Genomic DNA, 22,852 nt, shown 5'->3' on the forward strand with positions numbered 1-22,852 from the left:
CTAATATATTGGAGAAGCTGAATGTTTGTAATGGATATTTTATCTTAAGATTATTAGTTATAAAACTAAGTTCCATTGCCAGTAAGAGTCCTAGGATGGTTATCTCTTGGGCTGTGAGTTTTAGGGGAGGTGGTATTGTTGTTTGGGGGGGATGAAGTAGGGATAATGCTCTTGTGATGAGAAAACCAGTGAAGATACTGGCGACTGTAAGGCATTTAATTGGGTTTATTAGGGAAGAGTTATTTTCATCAATGCTGATTAGGGTTGGGAAATGGGGTTGTCCTATTGGAGCAAGGAAAATAATTTGGATACTATAGACACTTGTTAGGGAGGCGGCAATAAGAGTAGTAGAGAGGGCTCAGGCATTGGTATATGATGTGTTTGCGGTTTCGATAATGAGATCTTTAGAGTAAAATCCTGTGAGGAAAGGCATACCTGTAAGTGCCAGGCTGCCAATAATAAGGGAGGAGGAAGTAAGGGGTAAAGTCTTAAATAGTCCTCCTATTTTTCGGATATCTTGTTCATCATTGAGGTTATGGATGATGGATCCTGAACATATAAATAATATAGGTTTAAAAAAGGCGTGGGTGCAGATGTGTAGGAATGCCAGGTGTGGTTGATTCATGCCAGTTGTAACTATTATAAGGACTAGTTGACTTGAGGTGGGGAATGCTATGATTTTGTTGACACCATTTTGTGTTAGAGCACAAATTGCTATAAATAAGGTGGTAATAGTCCCTAAACACAGGGTAAGGGTTTGGATTACTATACTATTTTCTATTAAGGGGTAGAAGCGGATAAGCAGGAAAACTCCTGCTACAGCTATAGTGCTACAGTGGAGTAGGGCTGAGACTGGGGTTGGGCCTTCCATGGTCAAAGGAAGTCAGGGGTGGAGGCCAAATTGAGCCGATTTTCCTGCTGCTGCTAAGAGAAGGCCAATTAATGGAAGAAGATCGGGGGTAGGATTTAGGATAAATGCTTGTTGAGGTTCTCATATATTGGAGGATGAGAGGAATCATGCTATAGCTAAAATGAAGCCAATATCGCCAATGCGGTTATGCAGAATCGCTTGGAGGGCTGCTGTATTAGCATCTGCTCAGCTCTGTCATCAGCCAATTAGTAAAAAAGACTAATTCCTATGCCTTCTCATCCAATAAAAAGTTGAAAAAGATTGTTGGCGATAACTAGGATTAATATTTTGGTGAGGAAAATAAGTAAATATTTGAAAAATTGATGTTAGGATCTGATTTTATGTATCATATTGAGAATTCTCTAATAGATCAGATGACAAATAGTGCTACTGAGATAAATAGTATGGAGAAGTAATCTAGTTTGAAGCTTAATGAGAGTTTGAAGGTTTGGATTGTTACTGGATGTCAGTTTGAGATGATGGCTTCTGGGTCTATATACACAAACATTGTGGGAATGAGGCTAATGGTGAAGGTGCATGAGCTAGATATTTTCACGTAATATGGGTACAAGTTCTTGTGAGGGTTGATTAAGATAGTAATAATTGGTAAGGTTAAGGAGATTAAGGTTATAGTAATGGAAAAATACATGATTATTACTTTTATTTGGAGTTGCACTAGTATTTTTGGTTCCTAAGACCAGTGGATAGCTCTTATCCTCTAAAACTTGAGAATGCCATGTTGTTAGGCATGGGGCCAGGAGTTAGCAGTTCTTGCATAATTTCTCAGTAAATAAGAAGTTGCAGACTTCTATCAGTAGACCCACAATCTAATGTTTTGATTAAAGTATCTTTACAGTGTATAAAACCTATAATAATCTTAAGGTTTAGGGATAATAGAATAGGTGCAAGGTGTGTAAGTATTAGTATATTTTCTCATGTAAAGGAAGTTTAATACTGTTAATGTAATATGTAAGTGTTCCTTGTTGTGTTGTGATAAGCATGTGTAGGGAATAAAGGGCTGTGATTAATATATTAAGTCCTATCAACATAATGGTGATGTTTGATCAGGAGAATGAAGCCACTATTACAAAGAGTTCTCCTGTTAGATTAATGTTAGGGCCTAAGGCAAAGTCAGTAAGATTTGCTACAAGTCATCAAATTGTAACAATTTGTGGGAGTTATGTGGGAGCGATTAGTGGGAGTAGTGTTTGAAGCCCTTGAGAGAGTAATATGATTCAGCTATGGATTCACTTGTAGTTTGAATTTGCTAGGCAGAATAGTAAGGACAAAGTAAGTCCATTGGCAATTATAGGGTAATTGCACCGGTAAAGCTTCAGGGAGTTTGAATGAGAATAACCATAATAACAAGTGCTACATGGCTTATGGAGGAATATGCAATAAGTGATTTTAGATCAGTTTGTCATAGACAAATAGAGCTTATCATAACTATACCTCATAAGGATAACATGAGAAAGGGGTAGGCTGTATATTCTGTTGGGTGCTGAGGATAAGGGTAAGCGTATTATGCCATAGCTGCCTAGTTTTAGAAGAACTGCTACAAGTCCTATTGTGCTGGCAATAGGAACTTCTGCATGGGCTTTAGGAAGTCATAGGTGAAGTCCATATAGGGATATTTTTACTATACAACCGATAATACATGCTAATCATGTAAGGTTATTGGGTCAGGAAATTAATAGTTCTTCGGTATTAAATATTATTATCATGTTCAGTAAACTGAGGGCATTTTGAGTATAAATAAGTATAATAAGTAGGGGGAGAGATCCCACTAGTGTATAAAATAAATATGAACTTGTATTGAGGCATTCTGGTTGGTTACCCCAGAGGATGATAATAATTAAGGAAGGGATAAGTGTAGCTTCAAAGAGAATATAAAATATAATTAGTTGTCTGGCTGTGAATGCCATAATTTTAAAAAATTGTAGGGAAATCAATAAGGAAATATAGAGCTTTTTCCATGGGGGTGACTCATTGGAGAGGTGGTACTGGCTTGCTATAATTATAAGAGGTAGTAGTCAACCTGTTAAGATTAGAAGGGGTGATGTCAGCGATCAGAAGAGAAGGTTAATGAGAAGTTGAATAGATTGTCATTGAATTGATTAAAAAATAATAGGGCAATGAAGCTGATGATTAGGCTGTGAATAGTCTTATTGATTCAGATTGTAGAGTTTTTAGAGAGTCATGTTATTGGTAGCAGTATAATTGTTGGAATAATAATTTTTAGCATTGAAGTAAATTTAGGTTATGTACATAGTCTAGGCCATACGTGTTGGAGATTGAAACTGGTAAGGCAAAGCCCACTGCGGCTTCACAGGCAAGCAAATACTAGGAGGGTAATAGGTATTATGAGTGCTAGGGTGAAATGGATATTTAAGGTTATAAGGGTATTTATGATGAATAATCATAATATTATTCCTTCTAAGTGTAATCTCATAATCTAATGAGTTGAAATCATTTATTTTGGCTTAAACTATCTACCAATTCAGTTCAATCTAATACTTTTTGAGCTCATTCATAAGTTAACCCTAGGACTAAAATGATGACTAGTATAAGGGCTGTGCTGATTATTAGTGTCAGGTTTCTTGTTTGAAGGGCTCATGGCAAGAGTAGTAGTAGGGCAATTTCTAAGTCAAATAGGAGGAATGTGATGGCTAGTAGAAAAAATTTTATGGAGAAAGGAATGCGGGTGGGTCAAATCTACATTCGTAGGGGCTGGATTTTCTATATAAATATTAAATTGTGGGAGCCAAAATGTAATAACTGTTAGTGATAGGGCTGATAGGGTGTTGATTACTAGGGCTAGTATTAGGTTAATTACTCTTTTTCAGATGTCAAAACTAATTGATTGGAAGTCAATGGTACTGTTTATATTAAAAGAGTAAGATCCTCATCAGTAAATAGAAATATACAAGAATAGTCATACTGCATCTACAGAGTGTCAATATCAGGCAGCGGCTTCAAAGCCAACGTGATGGGTAGATGTAAAGTGGTATTTTAATTGGCAGAGGAGACAGATAGTGAGGAATGTTGATCCAATAATGACATGAAGTCCGTGAAAGCTTGTAGCTCTAAAGAATGTTGAGCCATAAATTCCATCAGAAATAGCAAAGGGAGCCTCAAAGTGTTCTGAGACTTGTAGGAGGGTGAAGTAAATACCTAAGGTAATTGTGGTAAGGAGTGCTTGAATTATTTGTTTTCAATTATTTTCTGTTCGGCCGTGATGGGCTCAAGTAATTGAAACCCCTGATGCAAGTAATACAGATGTATTCAGGAGGGGTACTTCCAGAGGGCCGAGGGGAGAAATGCCTGTTGGGGGTCAGTGTCCTTCTAGTTCTGGAGTAGGGGCTAGACTAGATGGTAGAATGCCCAGAAGAACCCAGCAAAGAACAGCGCTTCTGAGATAACAAATAGGACTATTCCATATCGGAGGCCTTTTTAAACAATTGTCGTATGGTGACCTTGAAATGTACTTTCTCAGATAATGTCACATCACCATTGATATATAGTCCGTGTATTGGTTAGTAGGCCTAAGGTTAAAAGAGTAATAGAGTTAAAGTGAAATCATATAGCTAGGCTGGATGTTATTAGGAGAGCTGAGAGAGCCCCTGTTAAGGCCAAGGACTGGGTTTGATTAAATGATAGGTGTGTGTTTGGTGGGTCGTTATGTGTTGTCATATAAATAAAGGCTTACTAATAGCATAAAGACATAAGCTTGGATAAGGGCCACAGTGAAGACAGAATTAGAATAATAAGGGTGACTGAAGCTGTGGGAAGGTTAATAGTTGATACTAGTGCAGCTCCTCCAATTAAGTGTTATGTGTGACTGGCTGTAATGTTGACTGTTAAACGTACAGCTAGTGCCATTGGTTAAATAAGTAGACTAATGGTTTCATTGATTACTAGTATAGGGATAAGTGGTCTGGGTGTGCCTGGTGGTAGGAAGTGAGCTAAGGAGTTTTTAGCTTTAAAGTAGAAGCCTGTGATTACTGTGCCTGCTCATAAGGGGATTGCTATACCTAGGTTTATTGATAGTTGGGTAGTTGGTGTAAATGAGTGGGGTAGAAGCCCAAGGAGATTGATTAAGGCAATAAAGAGAATTAAGGATATTAGTATAAGGGATCAGGTTCGTCCTTTAATATTATGTGTAATTATTACTTGTTTTAGAACAAGTTGAACTAGTCATTGTTGAATAGAAATCAATTGGTTATTGATTAGATAGTTGGAGGTTGGAAGGAGTGTGATGAGAAACAAGATGATTAGTGCTGCTGTGTGTAAACCTAGGATTATCAGGGCAGTAAATGAGGTGAACAGATTTTCATTCATTGTAGTTCTCAAGCATTGTTATATTTTTGTGTTTTAATTATTTTTGGTGTAAGGGGTGTATGGCAAATGAACTTTGATAGTTTTAATTGAATAATGGAGAATAAAGTTATGATTGTTGATATAATAATAATAGGTCATGTGGAAAGTACCTAGTTGAGGCATTCACTGTAGAGAAGTGTGATTTCTGTCGGCCTTTAACTGAAAAGGTTAACGCTGGGGTAGCTTTACAGTGAGATTATAGTGTGGATATAGACCGCGTTTTTTTTGTTTTGTTTTGTTTTGTTTTTGTTTTGTTTTTTTTTTGAGACGGAGTCTTGCTCTGTCGCCCAGGCTGGAGTGCAGTGGCCGGATCTCAGCTCACTGCAAGCTCCGCCTCCCGGGTTTTTGCCATTCTCCTGCCTCAGCCTCCCGAGTAGCTGGGACTACAGGCGCCCGCCACCTCGCCCGGCTATTTTTTTTTGTATTTTTTTTTAGTAGAGACGGGGTTTCACTGTGTTAGCCAGGATGGTCTCAATCTCCTGACCTCGTGATCCGCCCGTCTCGGCCTCCCAAAGTGCTGGGATTACAGGCTTGAGCCACCGCGCCTGGCCTAGACCGCGTTTTGAACGTTTTTAGTGGGACTAATTCTAGAACAACAGGTATAAAAACTGTGGTTAGATCCACAAATTTCTGAGCATTGTCCATAGTAGAGGCCTGGTTGTATAGCGGTTAAGGCAAATTGGTTTAAGTGTCCAGGTATTGCATCTGCTTTGAACCCTAATGAGGGAATAGTTCATGAGTGCAGGACATCTTCGGAGGAGATTAACATGCGGATGGGAATTTCTATTGAGAGGATTGTTTGGTTATTGAATTCGAGGAGTTGAAGTTCATCTGGTTTTAAGTTGGCTGTTGGAAGTATATAAGAATTGAAGCTTAATTCTTCATAATCCGTATACTTGTAGCTTCAATACCATTGATGTCCAATTGTTTTAACAGTGAGAGGAGGGTTATTGATTTCATCTGTTATATACAGGCTGTGTAGGGATGGGAGGGCAATTAAGATTAAGATGATAGCAGGCAAGATAGTTCAGACAGTCTCTATTTCTTAGGCATCTGTGGTGCTAGTATGAATCAATTTTGTTGTGAGTATTAGAGAAATAATGTATAGAACCAGGGAGCTAATTAGGAAAATAATTATAAGAGTGTGATCATGAAAGGTAAGTAGTTCTTCTGTAATAGGGAATGAAGTGTCTTGAAGACCTAATTGAATTGGATGGGCCATTAAGATATATAGGGCTTAACCTATAACTTAACTTTGACAAAGTTATGAAATAACTTTACTAATACGTTATTGAGAAAATCATAGAGGTTGTGGGATTGGCTTGAAACAGTCTGTGGAGGTTCAGTTCCTTCCTTTTTCGCTCAGGTCTTCATGTAGGTTGGTTGTTCAAATGCTTTATATTTTTGGAAAACCTGATAGGAGATAAAAGTAGGTTCCCAGTGAATTACCCATTTTATTATGATATAATATCCTTTTTTGTCTCGTGTGTTTTGACTTTATATATTATAAAATATGACAGCTTTTGACTTAATATAATTCTCCCCCTCTCATTTGGTTAACATTTGCATGGAATGTCTTTTTCCATCCTGCCACTTTCAGTCTATTTTCATCATTAGATCTGAGGTGAGTCTCTTGGAGACATGACATAGGTGGATTTTGTTTTCTAAATTAAAAAAAAAAAATCCCTTTATGTAATATTTGCCTTTTGATTGGGAAGTTTAGTCCATGCATATTTTAATACTTTTCTGAAAGGAAGTGACTTACAATTACCATTTTATTGTTTTATTTGACTCTTGTACCTATTTTGTCCCTATTCACTTTGTATTCCTTTGTGTCTTGTTGATATTTGTAGTGACATGCTTTGTTCTTTTATTTTCTGTTGTGTAGCTGCATTTTATTTATGGTTCCCATGTAAATTACATAAAAATCTCTTAAAGTTACAACTGTATATTTTAAACTGGTAACAACTTGCCCTCAGTTGCATACAAAAATGCTTGCTCATTACATCTGCCCTTAACTTATAATGTCACTAAGTATATCATATATTAATGGGTGTTTTAATTTTCATGATGTCTTTCAAATTTTAAAGCACAATTGTTTTCTGCCTAATTATCATAATACTACAAAGTTTTACTTTTGTGTACGTGCATATCTTTCCCAGAGAGTCGTGTATTTTTTATATGATTTGGTTTGTTTTCTATTATTTTACATTTTGAATGGGAAAGACTTCTTTTTGCATTTCTTGTAGGACAGTTATATTGCTGATGTACTTTCTCAGCATTTAGTTATCTTGGAAAATCTTTATTTTAAAAAATTTTGTAGGATAGTTTTGCTAAAAGTTTTTTTTTTTTTACTTCAGCACTTGGAGTATGTAACTCAACTCTCTTCTGCAGGGTTTTTGTTCAGAAATTCACTGATAATCTTGCAGGAGCATGCATATAGGTGATTCATCTCTTTTGTCTTTCTGCATTCAAGATTCTTTTCTGTGACTTTCAAAACTTTGCGTATATTATAGTGTCTTGTTATGTGTCTCTTTATCCCAGTTGGAGTTTGTTGAGCTTCAGTTTTTAATATTTTTTTCTTACATTAGATAATTTCTCAGTCATTTTTTGTATGTCTTCTCTAAAACTTGTTTCTTTTTGTCATTTTGTTGATATTCTTGTTTTTCTAGTTACACTTAGTTGTCTGTGTTCCCATGTTAAACACTGAGCATAATTGAGATGGTTGTGTTGATTTTTTTCAGATAATTTATACAGCTTAATTTCTTTAGGGTTGATTTCTGCATACTTGTTTCTTTGATTGGGCCATCTTAGTCTGATACTTTGTATATATTCTAACATTTGGTTGAGAAATGAGCCAGACTCCGTCTCAAAAAATAAATAAATAAATAAATAAATAAATAACCACCTATCACAGTCTGTATAAAGTGGCTTTCTTTCCTGCAGTGTCTGACACCAATTTACCAGGATAGATATTGAGAATTTCTCAAACCTGTTCTTAAGATGTCTCTTCCCTAGATTTGTGTTCCCTTTATTGGGTTATGTGGATTTGCCCATATTTCTGCTTAAGAGCCTGTAATTAGTTGATATACCGGCTGTTTATCTGTGGTCCTACAGTCTCTCTGCTGCTTTAACAGTCATTTACCTTTTCTCTCACAGACACTACCCTGTCATTCAAAGTATAGCACCATTTCTTTCAGCACTCTGTGTCTCTGTAAACAGAAACCAGTCTTTGGAAAGACCCCACAAAGCCGGAAGTACGGACCATGTGCCACTATTTTTTTTTTTTTTTTTTCGCTTTTTAGAGAGAAGCCAAGAGTTGAGAGTTTACACTTAAAGGCATTATTCTGTATTGGGGAGGAGGTGGGTAAATGTAACAAATGTTCCATTGTCTTCTATGTGGCTCTTAGCATCATTCTCATCTATGGCACTGCCATCTCTTAACTGGTTTTTAGAACTCTTACAAAGGTATTTTGGTCAATATATTTTTGTTATGTTTGCATGTCTATTAAGGAATTTGGGCATGTGGTATTATGCCATCTTATTGTGCTTGGTATAATTTTATATTTTGTATTTGTAAAGTATATTCTCCTGAGTCTAATCAGTGGTATAATTTATTTTTATTTCTTTTAGCTGCGTCCTCTCATTTTACTCCAGACCTTTTGCCTGAGCAAAGCATAAAACATTTATTCCCAAAAGTGATACTGAGAAGATATGAAAGCTATGACACTGAAAATTTAAACTTAAGACTGGACAAGTGTGGGTGAGTGTAAGGGACAGAAAAAAAGTTATAATGGACTTAACCAATATTTATCAACTACTATTAGCAAAATCTTTCAATGCGATGAATGTAGCAAAGCTTTTAACTGGTGCTCAATCCTTAAGAGAATTTTCATACAGGAGAGAAACCATACAAATGTGAGGAATGTGGCAAAGCTGTTAACTGGTTCTCAAACCTTACTCAAAATAAGATAATTCATACTGTAGGGAAACCCTACAAATGTGAAGAATGTGGCAAAGCCTTTAATCAGTGCTCACACCTTATTGGACATAAAAGAATTCATACTGGAGAGAAACCTTACACATGTGAAGAATGTGGCAAAGCCTTCACCCAGGGCTCACATCTCACTAGACACAAGGCAACTCATACTGAAAGAAACCCTACGCATGTGAAGAATACGGCAGAACTTTTAACTGGTTCTCATACTTTTCTCGATGTAAGGGAATTCATACTGAAGAGAAACACTACAATTGTGAAGAATGTGGAAAAGCTTTTATGCATGGCTCAATCCTGACTAAAAACAAGAGGATTCATACTGTAGAGAAATGCTACAATGGTGAAGAATGTGGCATAACCTTTAACCAGAGCTCACATCTTATTGGACATAAGAGAATTCATACTGGAAGAAAACCCTACAATGGTGAAGAATGTGGAAAAGCTTTTATGCATGGCTCAATCCTTATTAAACATAAAAGAATTCATACTGGAGAGAAATGCTACAGATATGAAGAATGTGGCAAAACCTTTAACCAGAGCTCACATCTTATTGGACACAAGATAATTCATACTGGAGAGCAACATGATAAATGTGAAAAATGTGGCAAAGCCTTTAACTGGTTCTCAAACCTTACTAAACGTAAGAGAATTCATACTGGAGAGAACCCCTAGAATTGTAAAGAATGGGGTAAGTCTTTGACCAATGCTCAGTCCTTACTGAATATAAGATAATTCACATGATAGAGAACCCCTACAATTATAGGGAATGTAGCAATAGTTTTAATTTGTGCTCAACTTTTACTGTAAGTGAATTCATTCTGGAGAGAAACCCTACCAAGGTAAAAAATGTGGCAAAACCATTAATGAATGCTGACATCACAATCTACAGCAATGATTTCATCCTAAATAAAAGTGGTATTAATGTAATGACTGTTGAAGCATCTTTCACAAAGTAGAACCCTTAATGTGCACGAGATTATTTTAGTGAAGGAAAGCATTGTAAATATAAAGAAAGGCACAATACCTTACTTATACCACAGATTTTATTGTACACTGGAAAATTTACACTGAAGGGAAACTCTCCGGGAGTTCCTCAAACTTTCTGTTGGGGAGAAACCCTATGGATGTAATAAATGTGGAAAAACTTCTGTTCCATACATATACCTTACAAAACACTGGAGAGTTTCTAGTAGAATATATTATACAGATTTAGGAACTGTGAAAAATACATTAGAAACCAAGCCTAAGTAAACGTTATAGATTGACAGTAGAAAGCACCAAGGCAGTAACAATTTGAGACATTGCTCTAATCAGTGTTGATTATAGATAATAATTTAAAATAGGTTGCTTACTTGTGTGTAAGTTTAAATGGAGAAGGAGATTGATTTTCTTTTTGGACAGTTATAAATTACATTCAAATTATGCTTTTGGGGATTGGAATAATTACAACTACTTTGAAAAGCAAATATTTATGTGAAGTAAACTCACAAATTTCTTGATGTTATATTGTCATTTCTAGTGCTCATGTGAAAGCATGTGGTTAATGGTTTCTGCATCAGAGCTTGGAGACATCTGCACCATTAATACACTTTTCCGTGGAACACTAAGGACACTTGAATATAAGATGCATGAAGAAAATCTAGGTGGAGAGGCCCTTTATAAAAGTGTAGTAAGTGATTTGTGAGGTAGTTGTTCAGGATAATATGATTATGCATTGTAGGAGAAGAGAAACATTTTGAATCTTAGAAGTGAATTGTTTTACTAGTTACACATAAAAATAATGAAATACTGTGGAGTTTAAAATGCTTTTCGACATATTATTTGAACTTAATTTATTTTAATGGAACGAAGTTGTTTTTAATGTCTTAAGACTATTTTCCATTGAATGAAATGCATCTTACCACCAACATTAACCTATCCCACTTTATCCCATGTTGTAGGTAACTGATGGTCACAATATACTATTGGATAGCATAGTGGAAGGTAACATAGTACAATGACATCTTTTGTAATCCCTTCTCTCAGTGGAATATTGTTACCAGAGGTAATATTTTTATTTTTTTCTTCTTTTTGTAACTATAGGATCATTATGATGGTTACAATAAAGATTACATAAGACTATAATAAATTATATTCACATATTTCTGAATTCTGAATATTTTAAAATTTTATTCTTTATTTTTTCTGAGTGTGCCCACTCTAGTCTGCAAAACACAGATTTTTGGTTTTGATTTACATGGGTTTACATATACAAATATATCACTTTATAGATAAACTTCAGGTGTAAGAGATTTGTGGTGAATGTAGTTATGTTTGTGTGTAAGTGTGTACCTATTTTGAGAAGAAAAATATCAGATCAATACAGATAAATTTTAAAAGTGTTGATAATTTACTAGGCAGGTCAAAACCTCAAAGATTCTGAAAACAAATCTGTTTTCTCTGCTTTGTATTGAATTCATTTATCTAAAATCTTATTTGTCTAAAATCTGAATTCATTTATCTAAAATCTGAGCCCCTTGGCTCAGAATCTCTTTGGAAATCCTTTGGTTTTTCTTGCCTGTTTCTTATGCTGGACCTAGTATATAATTTTCTCATTCCAAGGTTCATGTAGTATTCTTTATATGATGTCCTCTGTGATTATAAGAATGACTTTTATGAAATTTAATAGTGCTCAGAAAATAACTTTTAGACGTTAGTGTTTCTACAGTGAGTGTTTTTAAGTTACATTCATTCTTTTTCTTTTCATTGGAGAACTCCATTTAAGCCACTTTTTCTTTTATGATTGTTCTTTTTGTAATTGACATAATCAAGTTTATTGAGCTAATTTGTTTATGTAAACAATAGGCTTCATAGATCATGAGGTTGTTTTGGCACATAAATGAACATACGCAGGGCAGTGCTCGCTGTGTAATAGACGCTCCATAATTAGCAGTAAACATGCAGAGGCCCAGGGACTGTCATTTGTTCACTGAATTATGCCAAGCATCTAGAAAAGTGACTTTAAACATTGTGCTGAAAATATGTGTCTTTAATAAACAAACCTCAACAAGAACCTCCTTAGATAGCTGAGTTGGGTAGGGACTCCTCTTTCAGCATCCTAGAAAGTTTGTTCATTCTGTGTCAAGGACAAAATCCAGCTAGAAAGAATCTCAAATGTGGTTTACCAATGCAAAAACAGCTTTGCTTTTTATGTGCATTTTCCAAATGTTGAGGGACGCAGACCAATGAGGCAGAGGACTTCTTGGGCAAAAAGACAGAGAAAAAAAAAAAATATATATATATATATATATATAAACAGAGCATCCTAAGTAGCCTTTGTACGGAGCCAGGCACTAGGCATCTGCTTACTGTGTCTTATGCCGTTTAGTCGCTATAATAACTCTGAGGTTCATCTTTCCACTTTTCAGAGGCATAGACAGGCTCAGAGAGCTGCAGTTATATCCTTAATACCCACCTGGTAGCTAGCAGAGTCACCACTGTTTCTTGGAGGAGACAGACACCTACTAAATAGCTGGCCCGGGAACTGTGCATTGGTGGTGAAGTCCTGGTAGGAGCCCAGGAAGGTGGTAAAGGAGAAGATGGCTCAACCTGGAAGTCTAGTACCAGAGGCTCATTTAGCTTCTCCCTTTTACCTGACTGGGAGTATCTGGATTATTCTCAAGGTTTCGGGTAGACTTATTTTTATATGGAGGGGAACAAGAAGAGGCATATGGTCAATGACAGCACTGTGAACCACTGGCAGTTTGGGGGCTGCGGCTTATACCAAGAAGGTCCTATTTTTCAGAGACTTGTGCATGTGGAGGACACAGGTGTCCGTGGTGAAGAAGGTTCTAGGCTTCCAAAGTTTTATGTGGGCCAGGTGCAGTGGCTCATGCTTGTAATACCAGCACTTTGGGAGTCCAATGTGTGTGGATCACCTGAGGTCAAGAGATCAAGACCAGCCTGATCAACACGGTGAAACCCTGCCTCTACTAATAATATAAAAAATTAGCCAGGTGTGGTGGCAGGCACCTGTAATCCCAGCTACTCAGGAGGCTGAGGCAGGAGAATCACTTGAACCCAGGAGGTAGAGGTTGCAGTGAGCCAAGATTGCACCATTGCACTCCAGCCTGGGTGACAAGAGTAAAACTCCATCTGAAAATCAAAGAAACAATGACAAGAAAGTTTTATGTGGCGGTGTTAAGCCATTAACACTGTCAAGGCATCTTCATGATACTTTGTCCTCTGTGGAGCACCAGCACCCACCTATATTAACAGCCTGTACAAAGAGAATTATCCCAGAGAGTCCTCAAAAAAGTCGTTCTTATAGAGTTGGGAAAACACAGACTCAACAGCACATAGGTCAGAACTGAGAACTGTAAACAGTGAGGCCTGCAAGAAATTTCCCTCAAGCTTCTGGAGACTGTCTGCTCCTCACGTGGATGGAAAGGGCCTCAAGAAGCCTCATTTTCTATTTTAGAATAGAGGCAAGACAGACACAGGGCAAGACAGCCTAGGAATACTTTTTTGACTTTAAGCAATACAATTTTTTAACATTAAAAAGAACTTTGCCAAACAACTACAATTCCAGACATGACAAGGGGGCATATGCTGGGAGAGTCCAGGATGGGAGAAAGCCCATTTAAAGGGCCAAGAATCGAAGCAGATGACTCAGGGAAAACACATATATATTAAGCAATTCAAAGATGACTCAAAAATTTTGGTCGGAAAACTGGAAATCAACGTGATTTTATTTGCCACATGGATAACAGATTGGCAACAAATTAAAATAAAGTTAACATCCGGGAGAATCTAGATTCAGGGAAGTAGCTACATTCAGACATTGCTGGTGGCAGTGTACCTTCCAAAGCCCTTTTGGAAAGTGATCAGTCTATAGCTATTACAATTTTACATATGCATATCCTTCCACCGAGTAATCTCCTGGGAGTTTGTCATCTACAAGGGAATAATATGTCCAATGGGCTGAGTGGTGTCCCCTCCCCAAAGTTCACGTTCTCACACTCAGTGCCTCAGAATGTCACTAGTTTTGAGTTTATTGGAGTAGACCCAAATCCAATATGACTGAAGTCCTTATTAGAAGAGGCAGTAAGAACGCAGAGGTAGAAGTCAGCTATCTACAAGCCAAGAGTTCGCAGAGAAACCACCCCAGCTAACAGCTTGTTGGATTTCTATTCTCCAGGATTGTGGAAAACTAAGTTTCTGCTGTTAAAGTCCTTCAGTCTGCAGTGGTGTGTATGGATGCTCTAGCAGATGGTTACAGACTACTGGGGCACATATAGGATGTTTCCTGAAGAGTGGCCAAAATTGAAACAGAAGATCATCATGTCCAGGCTCCACCTGCATTGCAAGGCTGAACTGCTGAGGGAAATGGCCTCCTTTATGGAATATTGTGAAGCTATGTGAGGTTGCAGCTCCAGCCCTGATGGGGCTACAGGAATGAGTTCTGTGGGATAACCAATACATAGAGCAGCTTAACCATCCTTCCTCCCCCTTTTAGCTCCCTTTTTGTGTAAAAAGCGTACTAGAGTATGGACTTTTAAATCTTAAAGTTCTGGCAGGGCAGTGGGGTTGCCTGCTACAGGAAATATGTGGGGTGGGTGTTTAAGACAATATAAATAGGCTGGGCATTGTGTTTCATGCTTGTAATCCTAGCACTTTGGAAGGCTGAGGCAGGCAGATCACCTGAGGTCAGGAGTTCAGGACCAGCCTGGCTAACAAGCTGAAACCCTGTCTCTCCTAAAAATACAAAAGTTAGCTGGGTGTGGTGGCACCTGCCTGCAATCTCAGCTGCCTGGGAGGCTGAGGCAGTAGAATCGCTGGAACCCGGGAGGCAGAGGTTGCAGTGAGCAGAGATCGGGCCACTGCACTCCAGCCTGGGTGACAGAGTGAGACTCTGTCTCAAAAAAAAAAAAAAAAAAGAAGAATATAGATAGCAACATAAAAAGGCACTCATGGCCTAGTGTAAACAAGACAAAGCTATTTGTCTCCTCTTTCTACAACTGTGTGAGCAAGAACTTAGCATCAAACCAAGTTTCTGTTGGAGACGAATGAAGGTCCAGTTCTTTTGGGCGGGAACTGGGGGTCACTTAGGTGTGAAAGCCCTGGGACAGAGGCAATGGAGTTTCCATATTTGAGTCTGGGTCCTGGGCCTGCCCTGATTTTCTTGGATTCCTGTCTGAGGTGACCCCTCTGTTCCTACTGTCGCCCCACAGCAACACTGGCCATGGTTGGTGGCATGGTTGGTTCCTGCCCTTTGTCCAAGGAGATGGAGTGGTTGAACCTATTACTTATTTTTACTGACCTGCGTGAAGCTGTGCAAGGAGAGTGCCCAGCAGCTGGGCCAAAAGGTGTCAGTAACCTGCCTGGCTATTTCTGCAAGGAGAAAGCCCAATTAGAAATTCTGCCCCCCAGATCACACACATAGGAGCATCTGCATAGACTTCCCAGCCAGAGAGAAAACCAGATTACAGTGTGAAGTCTTGGGGTTAGCATCTGAGTAGACAAACTTGTTCCCCAACACTCACTTCTTATCCTGCCAGTCATGACCTGGAATATGATCTTGGTAGACCCATCAGATTCCCAATGCCTGACAGCCTGCTCCTGTCCAGGGAGGGAAGCCTCATCTCTGGCTCCCCTAACACATGGTGATGGGCAGGAATGTGGGGTTGCCCAGGTGGGATCTTAGGCAAGGTCTGGCCTGGATGGGTCTGCCCTGAGCTGCCCTGTGTTACCTATGGGTGCCCCCTGCCAAGTGACGCCCTCACTTTAAGCCTTCCACAGATGAGAACCTCAGGAAGTCAGGATATAGCAGGAGAACATCTTGCTCTTGAGCGTCTGCATGAAATTAGCTTGATACAGGGCTGTGTCTAGAATAAGGGTTTCTGGTTACCAGAGTTTGAATTCTGGTGGGTCTGTCACCAAGGACATGAAGTTACTTGAAGGTTCCATCACCTGGGCCCCTTCCTTCAGTACGACCTGCTCACAGGCTCTGCTGGGGTCCTGACTACTCAGCCTCCTTAACCATATCAACTTCTAGAACTGTCTTAATTGCAAATGACATAATCCTTTATATAAAAATGTGTAAGAGTTTCACTAAAATACCACTAGAATTAATAAGTTAATCAGTGTCACAAGGTACAAGATACACATAAAAAAGTATACTTAAAGCAACCAACAATGAAAATAAAATATATACATTTGATTTATAATAACTTCAAAAATATTTAGAAAAAGTAATGTAAGTGCAACAATTTTACACTTTTTTTTTTTTTTTTTTTTTTTTTTTGGACAAGGTCTTGCTCTGTTGCCCAGGCTGGAGTGCAGTGGTGTGATCACAGCTCACTGCAGTCTCGACCTCCTGGACTCAATTGATCCACCTGCCTCAGCCTCAGCAGTAGTTGGGATTACAGGTGTGCGCCACCATGCCTGACTAATGTTTGTATTTCTTGTAGAGACAGGTTTCTCCACGTTCCCCACGCTGGTCTCCAACTAGGCTCAAGCAATCTGCCTGCTTCTGCCTACTATAGTGTTGGGATTATAGTCGGGAGCCACCATGCCTGGCCTACACTTAATTTTTATTAATGCTGAAAGAAATCAAGATCTGAAATAATTGAAAGGTGTCTAATTTTTAAGGATGAAAATAATATTTCCAAGATAACAATATCCCACAAATGGACCGAGAAATTCGATATAATCCCTTCAAATTCCCAGCTATGTTTTTATGTAGAAATTGACAACTCTCCCCCCAGCAAAACCGATATAGATATGCACAGGAAACCAAATACAGGAAATGATCTTGAAGAACAACTGACTTCTACTTCCCAATACAAATTCTTATTGCAGGCCAGGTGTGGTAAGTCACACCTGTAATCCCAGGACTTTGGGAGGCCGAGGGGGGCGGATCACTGGAGGTCAGGAGCTCCAAATCAGTCTGGTCAACATGGTGAAACTCTGTCTCTACTAAAAATATAAAAATTAGGTGGGCGTGGTCGTGGGCGCCTGTAATCCCAGCTACTTGGCAGGCTGAGGCAGAAGAATTGCTTGAACCCAGGAGGAGGAGGTTGCTGTGAGCTGAGATCACAGCAATACACTCCATCATGGGTGACAGAGTGGGACTCCGTCTCAAAAAAAAAAAAAATCTTACTGCAAAGAATAATGGCTATTACCTCGCTTCCTCCCCACTTTTTTTCCTCTGTCAAGACAGAATTACAGAGTAACTTGAACACTCTTGTGATACGGCCAGCTTCAGCTTCAGGTTTTTCCCTGCAGGCTTCAACCCAAGCCAGGGTCTCGACCATTCCCAGGTGCTGATAAAAATGCTTAGGATGTTGCCCACAGCACTGAAAGAAACTAGCCCTGGCCCGAGGCCAAATTCCTTAAACCTTCATGTGAACTCCATAACCAGACCCACTCATTGCAGACATACTTGGGTAGAATATCGCTGATTCGTGCCTTGCAAGGATACGCTGCAGCCCCCTCTGTGTTGGTTCCTCTAATGCATGCTTTGGACAGACCACTCTGGGCTTCAGGGCTTCTTTCTTTGGAATTCCAACTGCCCCATTTCAGGGTGGTTTGGGGTAGTGTCTTGTGGGAATTCCGCTTCTGTCACTTTTGGGGCAACTCCAGCCACTGGTTCAGCCTGAGGGAAGAGCTGGTGTAGTCGGCATTACTCTAAAGAATGGGCTGGGAGGCCGGGCATGGTGACTCACGCCTGTAATCCGAGCACTTTGGGAGGCTGAGGTGGGCAGATCAGGAGGTCAGGAGTTTGAGACCAGCCTGGCCAACATGGTGAAAGCCTGTCTCTACTAAAAATACAAAAATTACCCAGGTGTGGTGATGGGTGCCTGTAATCCCAGCTACTCGGGAGGCTGTGGCAGCAAAATTGCTTGAACCTGGGAGGCGGAGTTTGCAGTGAGCCAAGGCCACTGCACTCCAACCTGGGTCAGAGACTCTGTCTCCAAAAAAAAAAAAAAAAAAAAGTGCGCTAGGGAAAACAGGACCCTTCTGGGGAGATCCCAGGATGCCTGCAAGTGCCTATGTGAGGCTCTGTCAGCCGCTGCCTGATGCCTGCAGGCTGCCCTGCGAGTGCCAAGACGCTGTGAAAGCTCCAGCAGGCTAGAGGAGGCTGATGGGTTAAAAATTGCCAAGGAGCCCAGACCTCAGCGGGCGGAAAGGGGTTAAGCTGGCCTCTGCCATGGGCAGGCCACCTAGGAACAAAGGCTCTGCTGGGGGCCGAGAGCAAGGTCCCTGAGTTAGAGGAGGAGGAATTGCGCCTGGATAAAGACCTGCCCACTGTCGCCCACTGTTAGTTGCCCCTGTGGAGGTTAAATGGAAGAAAGACTCTGGAGAGGTGCTAGGGGAGCCTGAAGCCTCAGGCCTACTTCTGAGGGTGGCTTTTGATGGTGGTGGCAGCAGGGGCTCCGAGTCCCATTTTCTGTGGCAGGCAGAGAAAAAAAAAAGAGAAGCTGCCCCACCTGCCCCACACTCACCTCAAGCTCACTGTGGCTCTAGGTGGTCTGAGGCGGTAGCTGGGCCAGGCCTTGAGGGGCAGGGCTGAGGACCCCAGCAGTGGCTGTTTTGGTGTAGACAGCAGGCGTGGCTGATACTGGGACCCGTGCAGGCCAGGAGTAGAATTTTTGTGGCTGGGGATGGAGTGTGGGTGCCAGTGTGAGGAGCAGGCTGGTCCCGTCGCCTCTTCCCTCTCCCAGGAGGGGAGCAAACACTGCAGCCCCCAACATGACAGGAAGGCCAATGTTCTCAATGTTGGGCCATTGAAGGGGACCAGAGGTCCCATGTGGCTAGAATGAGTCACTGGCCCCTTCAGAGCAAGTAATGAGATTTGTCTCTGAAGGGTCTACATCTTCCCAATACCCGAGCACATGTTGGAGACAAACATTCTCCTGGGAACTATCCTTGAGGCAACCTTAGACAAGTTCTGTCTTTAGGTGAGGATCGCAAAAGCCATGCTCTGAGGGGAAGCCAAAAGGAAACCAGTGACATTATCCTGCACAAGAGGAGTGGTATGCATCAAACAATGTCACCTCCCAGGAGGGCACAGGAGATCATGGCTTTTTCTTTTTCTTTTTTTTTTTTTTTTTTTTTTTGACAGAGTCCCTCTGTCACCCAGGCTAGAGTGTATGGCATGATTTTGGCTCATTGCAGCCTTCACTTCTCAGGTTCAAGTGATTCTCTTGCCTCAGATCCCCAGTAGCTGGGATTACAGGCAAGCACCATGATGCCGGTAAGTTTTGTATTTTTAGTAGAGATAGAAATTCACCATTTTGACCAGGCTGATCTCAACCTCCTGACGTCAAGTGATCTGCCCACCTCAGCTTCCCAAAGTGCTGGGATTGCAGGCGTGAGCCACTGTGCTTGGCTTGAGATCACGGCTTCTGTTCAGGACTTCGAAAGGATGGGGATTGCATGTCCGCACAGAGCCCATAAAACAGGTTTGTGTGGTTGGTGCCAAAGTCGGATGGCACCTGGAGTGTGACAGTTGATTCTTGGGATATTATGACAGTTGATCGTTGATTATTTGGAACTGAATAAGGTGATTCTGGCCATGCATGCTGCTGTCCCCCAAATGGCTCAAATCCTGGAAAAACTAAACACTTGCTCAGGGCCATGGCATATTGTCCTGAATTTGGCAAATGCTTTCTGCAGCATACCCTTAGACCCAAAGTCCCAGGACCATTTTGCCTTCAGCTGAGAGGACCAACAGTGTACCTTTTGATTGCTCCCAGAGAAACTTACACAGCCAACTCTCGGACATGGTTTAGAGTGACGCGAGACATTTTGGAGTGATGTGCCCGACGTTCTCTGGGAAAACCATATGTATACTATTATTCTAATCTCTACAGATTGAAGTCTTTTGCAGAAACCTACCCAGAAACTCCTAGAGCATTTACAATCTAGAGGATGGGCCAGTCGTGCCCAGAAAGTCCAGGGACCATGGGACACCATAACATTCCCGGGCATGGTCGGGTTAAGTAAGACCCAAGTTTTGCCAACAGTTGTGATCATCAAAAGCCAGCCATACCCACAGGCCTGTGTATAGTTTGGATCTGTGTCCCCACCTGAATCTCTAATTGTAATCTGCAGTGTTGGAGGTGAGGCCTGGTGGGAGGTGATTGGATCGTGGAGGTGGTCCCTCATGAATTGTTTAGCACCATACCTTCCGCGCTGTTCTTGTGATAGTGAGAGCTCTCACAAGATCTAGTTGTTTAAAGTGTGTAGGCCAGGCATGATGGCTCATGCATGTAATCCCAGCACTTTGGGAGGCCGAGGCAGGTGGATCACAAGGTCAGGAGATCGAGACCATCTTGGCTAACATGGTGAAACCCCATCTTTACTAAAAATACAAAACTTAACCAGGCATGGTGGCACGTGCCTGTAGTCCCAACTACTCAGGAGGCTGAGGCAGGAGAATTGCTTGAACCCGGGAGGCGAAAGTTGCAGTGAGCTGAAATCACACCATTGCATTCCAGCCTGGGCGACAGAACAACACTCCCTCTCAAAAAAAAAAAAAAAAAAAAAAAAAAAAAAAAAAGTGTTTAGCACCTCTCCCCGCTCTCTCTTGTTCTTGCTCCAGTCATGTAACATGTGCCTGCCTGCTTCCTCTTCCCCTTCCACCATGATTTTAAGCTCCCTGAGACCTCTCCAGAAGCTGAGCAGAAGCCACTTAGCTTCCTCTACAGCCTGTGGAACTGTGAGCCAATTAAACCCAGTTCCACGTATTTCTTTATAGCAGTGTGAGCATGGACTAATATACCTTGTTTTATGAAAGGGATGTATCTGCAGAGAGATCCCCAACACAGGAGTCCAGAAATCAAACAGTGAGACAGACAAATCCAGTTTGTCAGTAAAAGGTAATTTATTGGGGGGAATTTGTGGCCAGAAGCATGGTCTTGAGTGGTAGCAAGACAGTAGTTCTCCAGGCTGTTACCCCCAAGATTTAGGGCTTACTTAGTGTAGGAAAAGAGTAAATATGCTCTATAAGGAATGTGCAGAGCAATTCAGACCAGCCTTCCAGAAAGAGAATGAGGTGCACATCGTAGCCTGTAGTTTATGTGATGACATCTAGGTAGCTTTGACCTAAGGAAAGGGCTTTCAGTAAGTATGTGCTCTTACACAAGAAACAGCAGATCAAGTAGAAATCTTAAAGGCATTCCCAGAACTGGGGTTAACCCAAAGTTAACATGGTGGATTCGCATCCAAGATGGAGCTGCTGTAGCCTCCACAGAGCTCCCTCCCCAGACCCATGGAGCCCTTAGGGTTTACAGGACCAGCGTAGAAATTCTCATCCAGGCAGTTTGATCCTTTTGGTTCTCAAAAGGGAATGGAATGTACGTATCTGCTTATTATTCTCAAATAATTTCTTCTTTCACTTTATTATTTCTTAAATCTTTCCTTCTTTTCCCTCTTCACAGAAAAAGCTCCAGAAGATTTACAAGTCTTTTCAGAAAAGACAGTACACTGAGCAGGATTTGCACATCAAGAAAAAGTAGAGATGGGAGATATGGGAGTCAGGAGTTTTGTGGGGTAGAGAGAAAGATTAGGCTGGAAGGGGTACTGGATCAGGGGTGTGTGTGTGTGTGTGTGTGTGTGTGTGTGTGTGTGTCTGTGTCTGTGTCTGTGTCTGTAGTGGTGTGTGTAACTTTCTCACTGAACGTTTACTTGAAAAACTCCAGCACTGTCTAGCCTGGATTAACAGAAAGATGTGTGTTTGCCCATGGGCAGGTAGGGGATTTGGGGGGCAAGTGACCCTGGTAATGAGATGGTGATGGCAGCTGGACTGTTGAGCAGGGCCCCAGTTTCCCCCCTCCCCAGGGGCCCTTCAGCATCTTCCATCCAGGCTCTGTCAGCCTCCTGTCCTTCCCTCTGGCTCCAGAAGATCAGAGTCCTCCAAGAAATGCAGCTGTTTCATGACAAGAGGGACTTATCATCTTCAGACTCAGGAGGACTCTGGGGTTTGTTTCAAGTCCATGGAGCAGCACAGTCCAATTGAGAGGTGAGAGCTTAGCGGACTGACAGAAGGTGAGCGGAAATTCTGTCTCGTGGTCAGTTTCAGACAGCCTGTGGCCACGCCTCCCTGGTCAGCAGCAGGCCCTGTTGAATGGGAGCCCTGGGCAGGGACTGGGAGGGAGGCCTGAGGTGTGGCTCCTGGAGCCTCACAGCTGCTGCTCTGTCCTACAGCTACAGCCTATCCTGCCACTGAGCCCCCATCCCAGTAGGCCAGCCACACCCTCAAGGCCAAGAAAACGAGGCCATGAAGAATCTCAGGTCCACTGAGTGCCAGGGTGGCAGGGGCAGAGTGCCTCAGGGCTCAGTGAAGTTTGGACTGATACATCACAAATATCATAAATGTTCCATAAAAGTAAGTAGACATAAAAGTATACATACTGTGTAATTTGATTTATACAAAATTCAATAAGCAGATAAAACTGAGGTCCTGGCTTTCAGTAATACTGGAGTAGCTTGTTGAATGAACACAGATTATAATGATAACACCAGAATAATATATTATATATTGTTATAGAAACACATCTGTATAATACAAATATGAC

The 22,852-nt window shown here is 40.8% G+C and overlaps 1 protein-coding gene and 1 pseudogene across 18 annotated transcripts in view; one reads left to right on the plus strand and one right to left on the minus strand.

Moving 5' to 3' along the window:
* The window catches only part of LOC119622969 (argininosuccinate lyase-like), an 84,876-nt gene extending 69,665 nt beyond the window's left edge, over nucleotides 1-15,211 (plus strand). For 17 of the 18 annotated variants that reach the window (XR_012090258.1, XR_012090263.1, XR_012090255.1 and 14 more), the window contains one exon: nucleotides 8,924-15,211. Coding sequence is in view for 1 of the 18 variants with exons in the window: in XM_073008827.1 (XP_072864928.1) it covers nucleotides 8,924-8,971 (48 nt within the window). In the remaining 17 variants the exon portion in view is untranslated. The remainder of the gene's footprint in view (nucleotides 1-8,923) is intronic. The other variant, XR_012090265.1, reaches the window with a different exon arrangement.
* LOC140709629 (ATP synthase subunit a-like) lies at nucleotides 4,123-5,967 on the minus strand (annotated as a pseudogene).
* Nucleotides 15,212-22,852: the final 7,641 nt, after the last annotated feature.

The sequence above is a fragment of the Chlorocebus sabaeus genome, chromosome 21 (genome assembly GCF_047675955.1).
Source record: "Chlorocebus sabaeus isolate Y175 chromosome 21, mChlSab1.0.hap1, whole genome shotgun sequence".
NCBI lineage: Eukaryota > Metazoa > Chordata > Mammalia > Primates > Cercopithecidae > Chlorocebus > Chlorocebus sabaeus.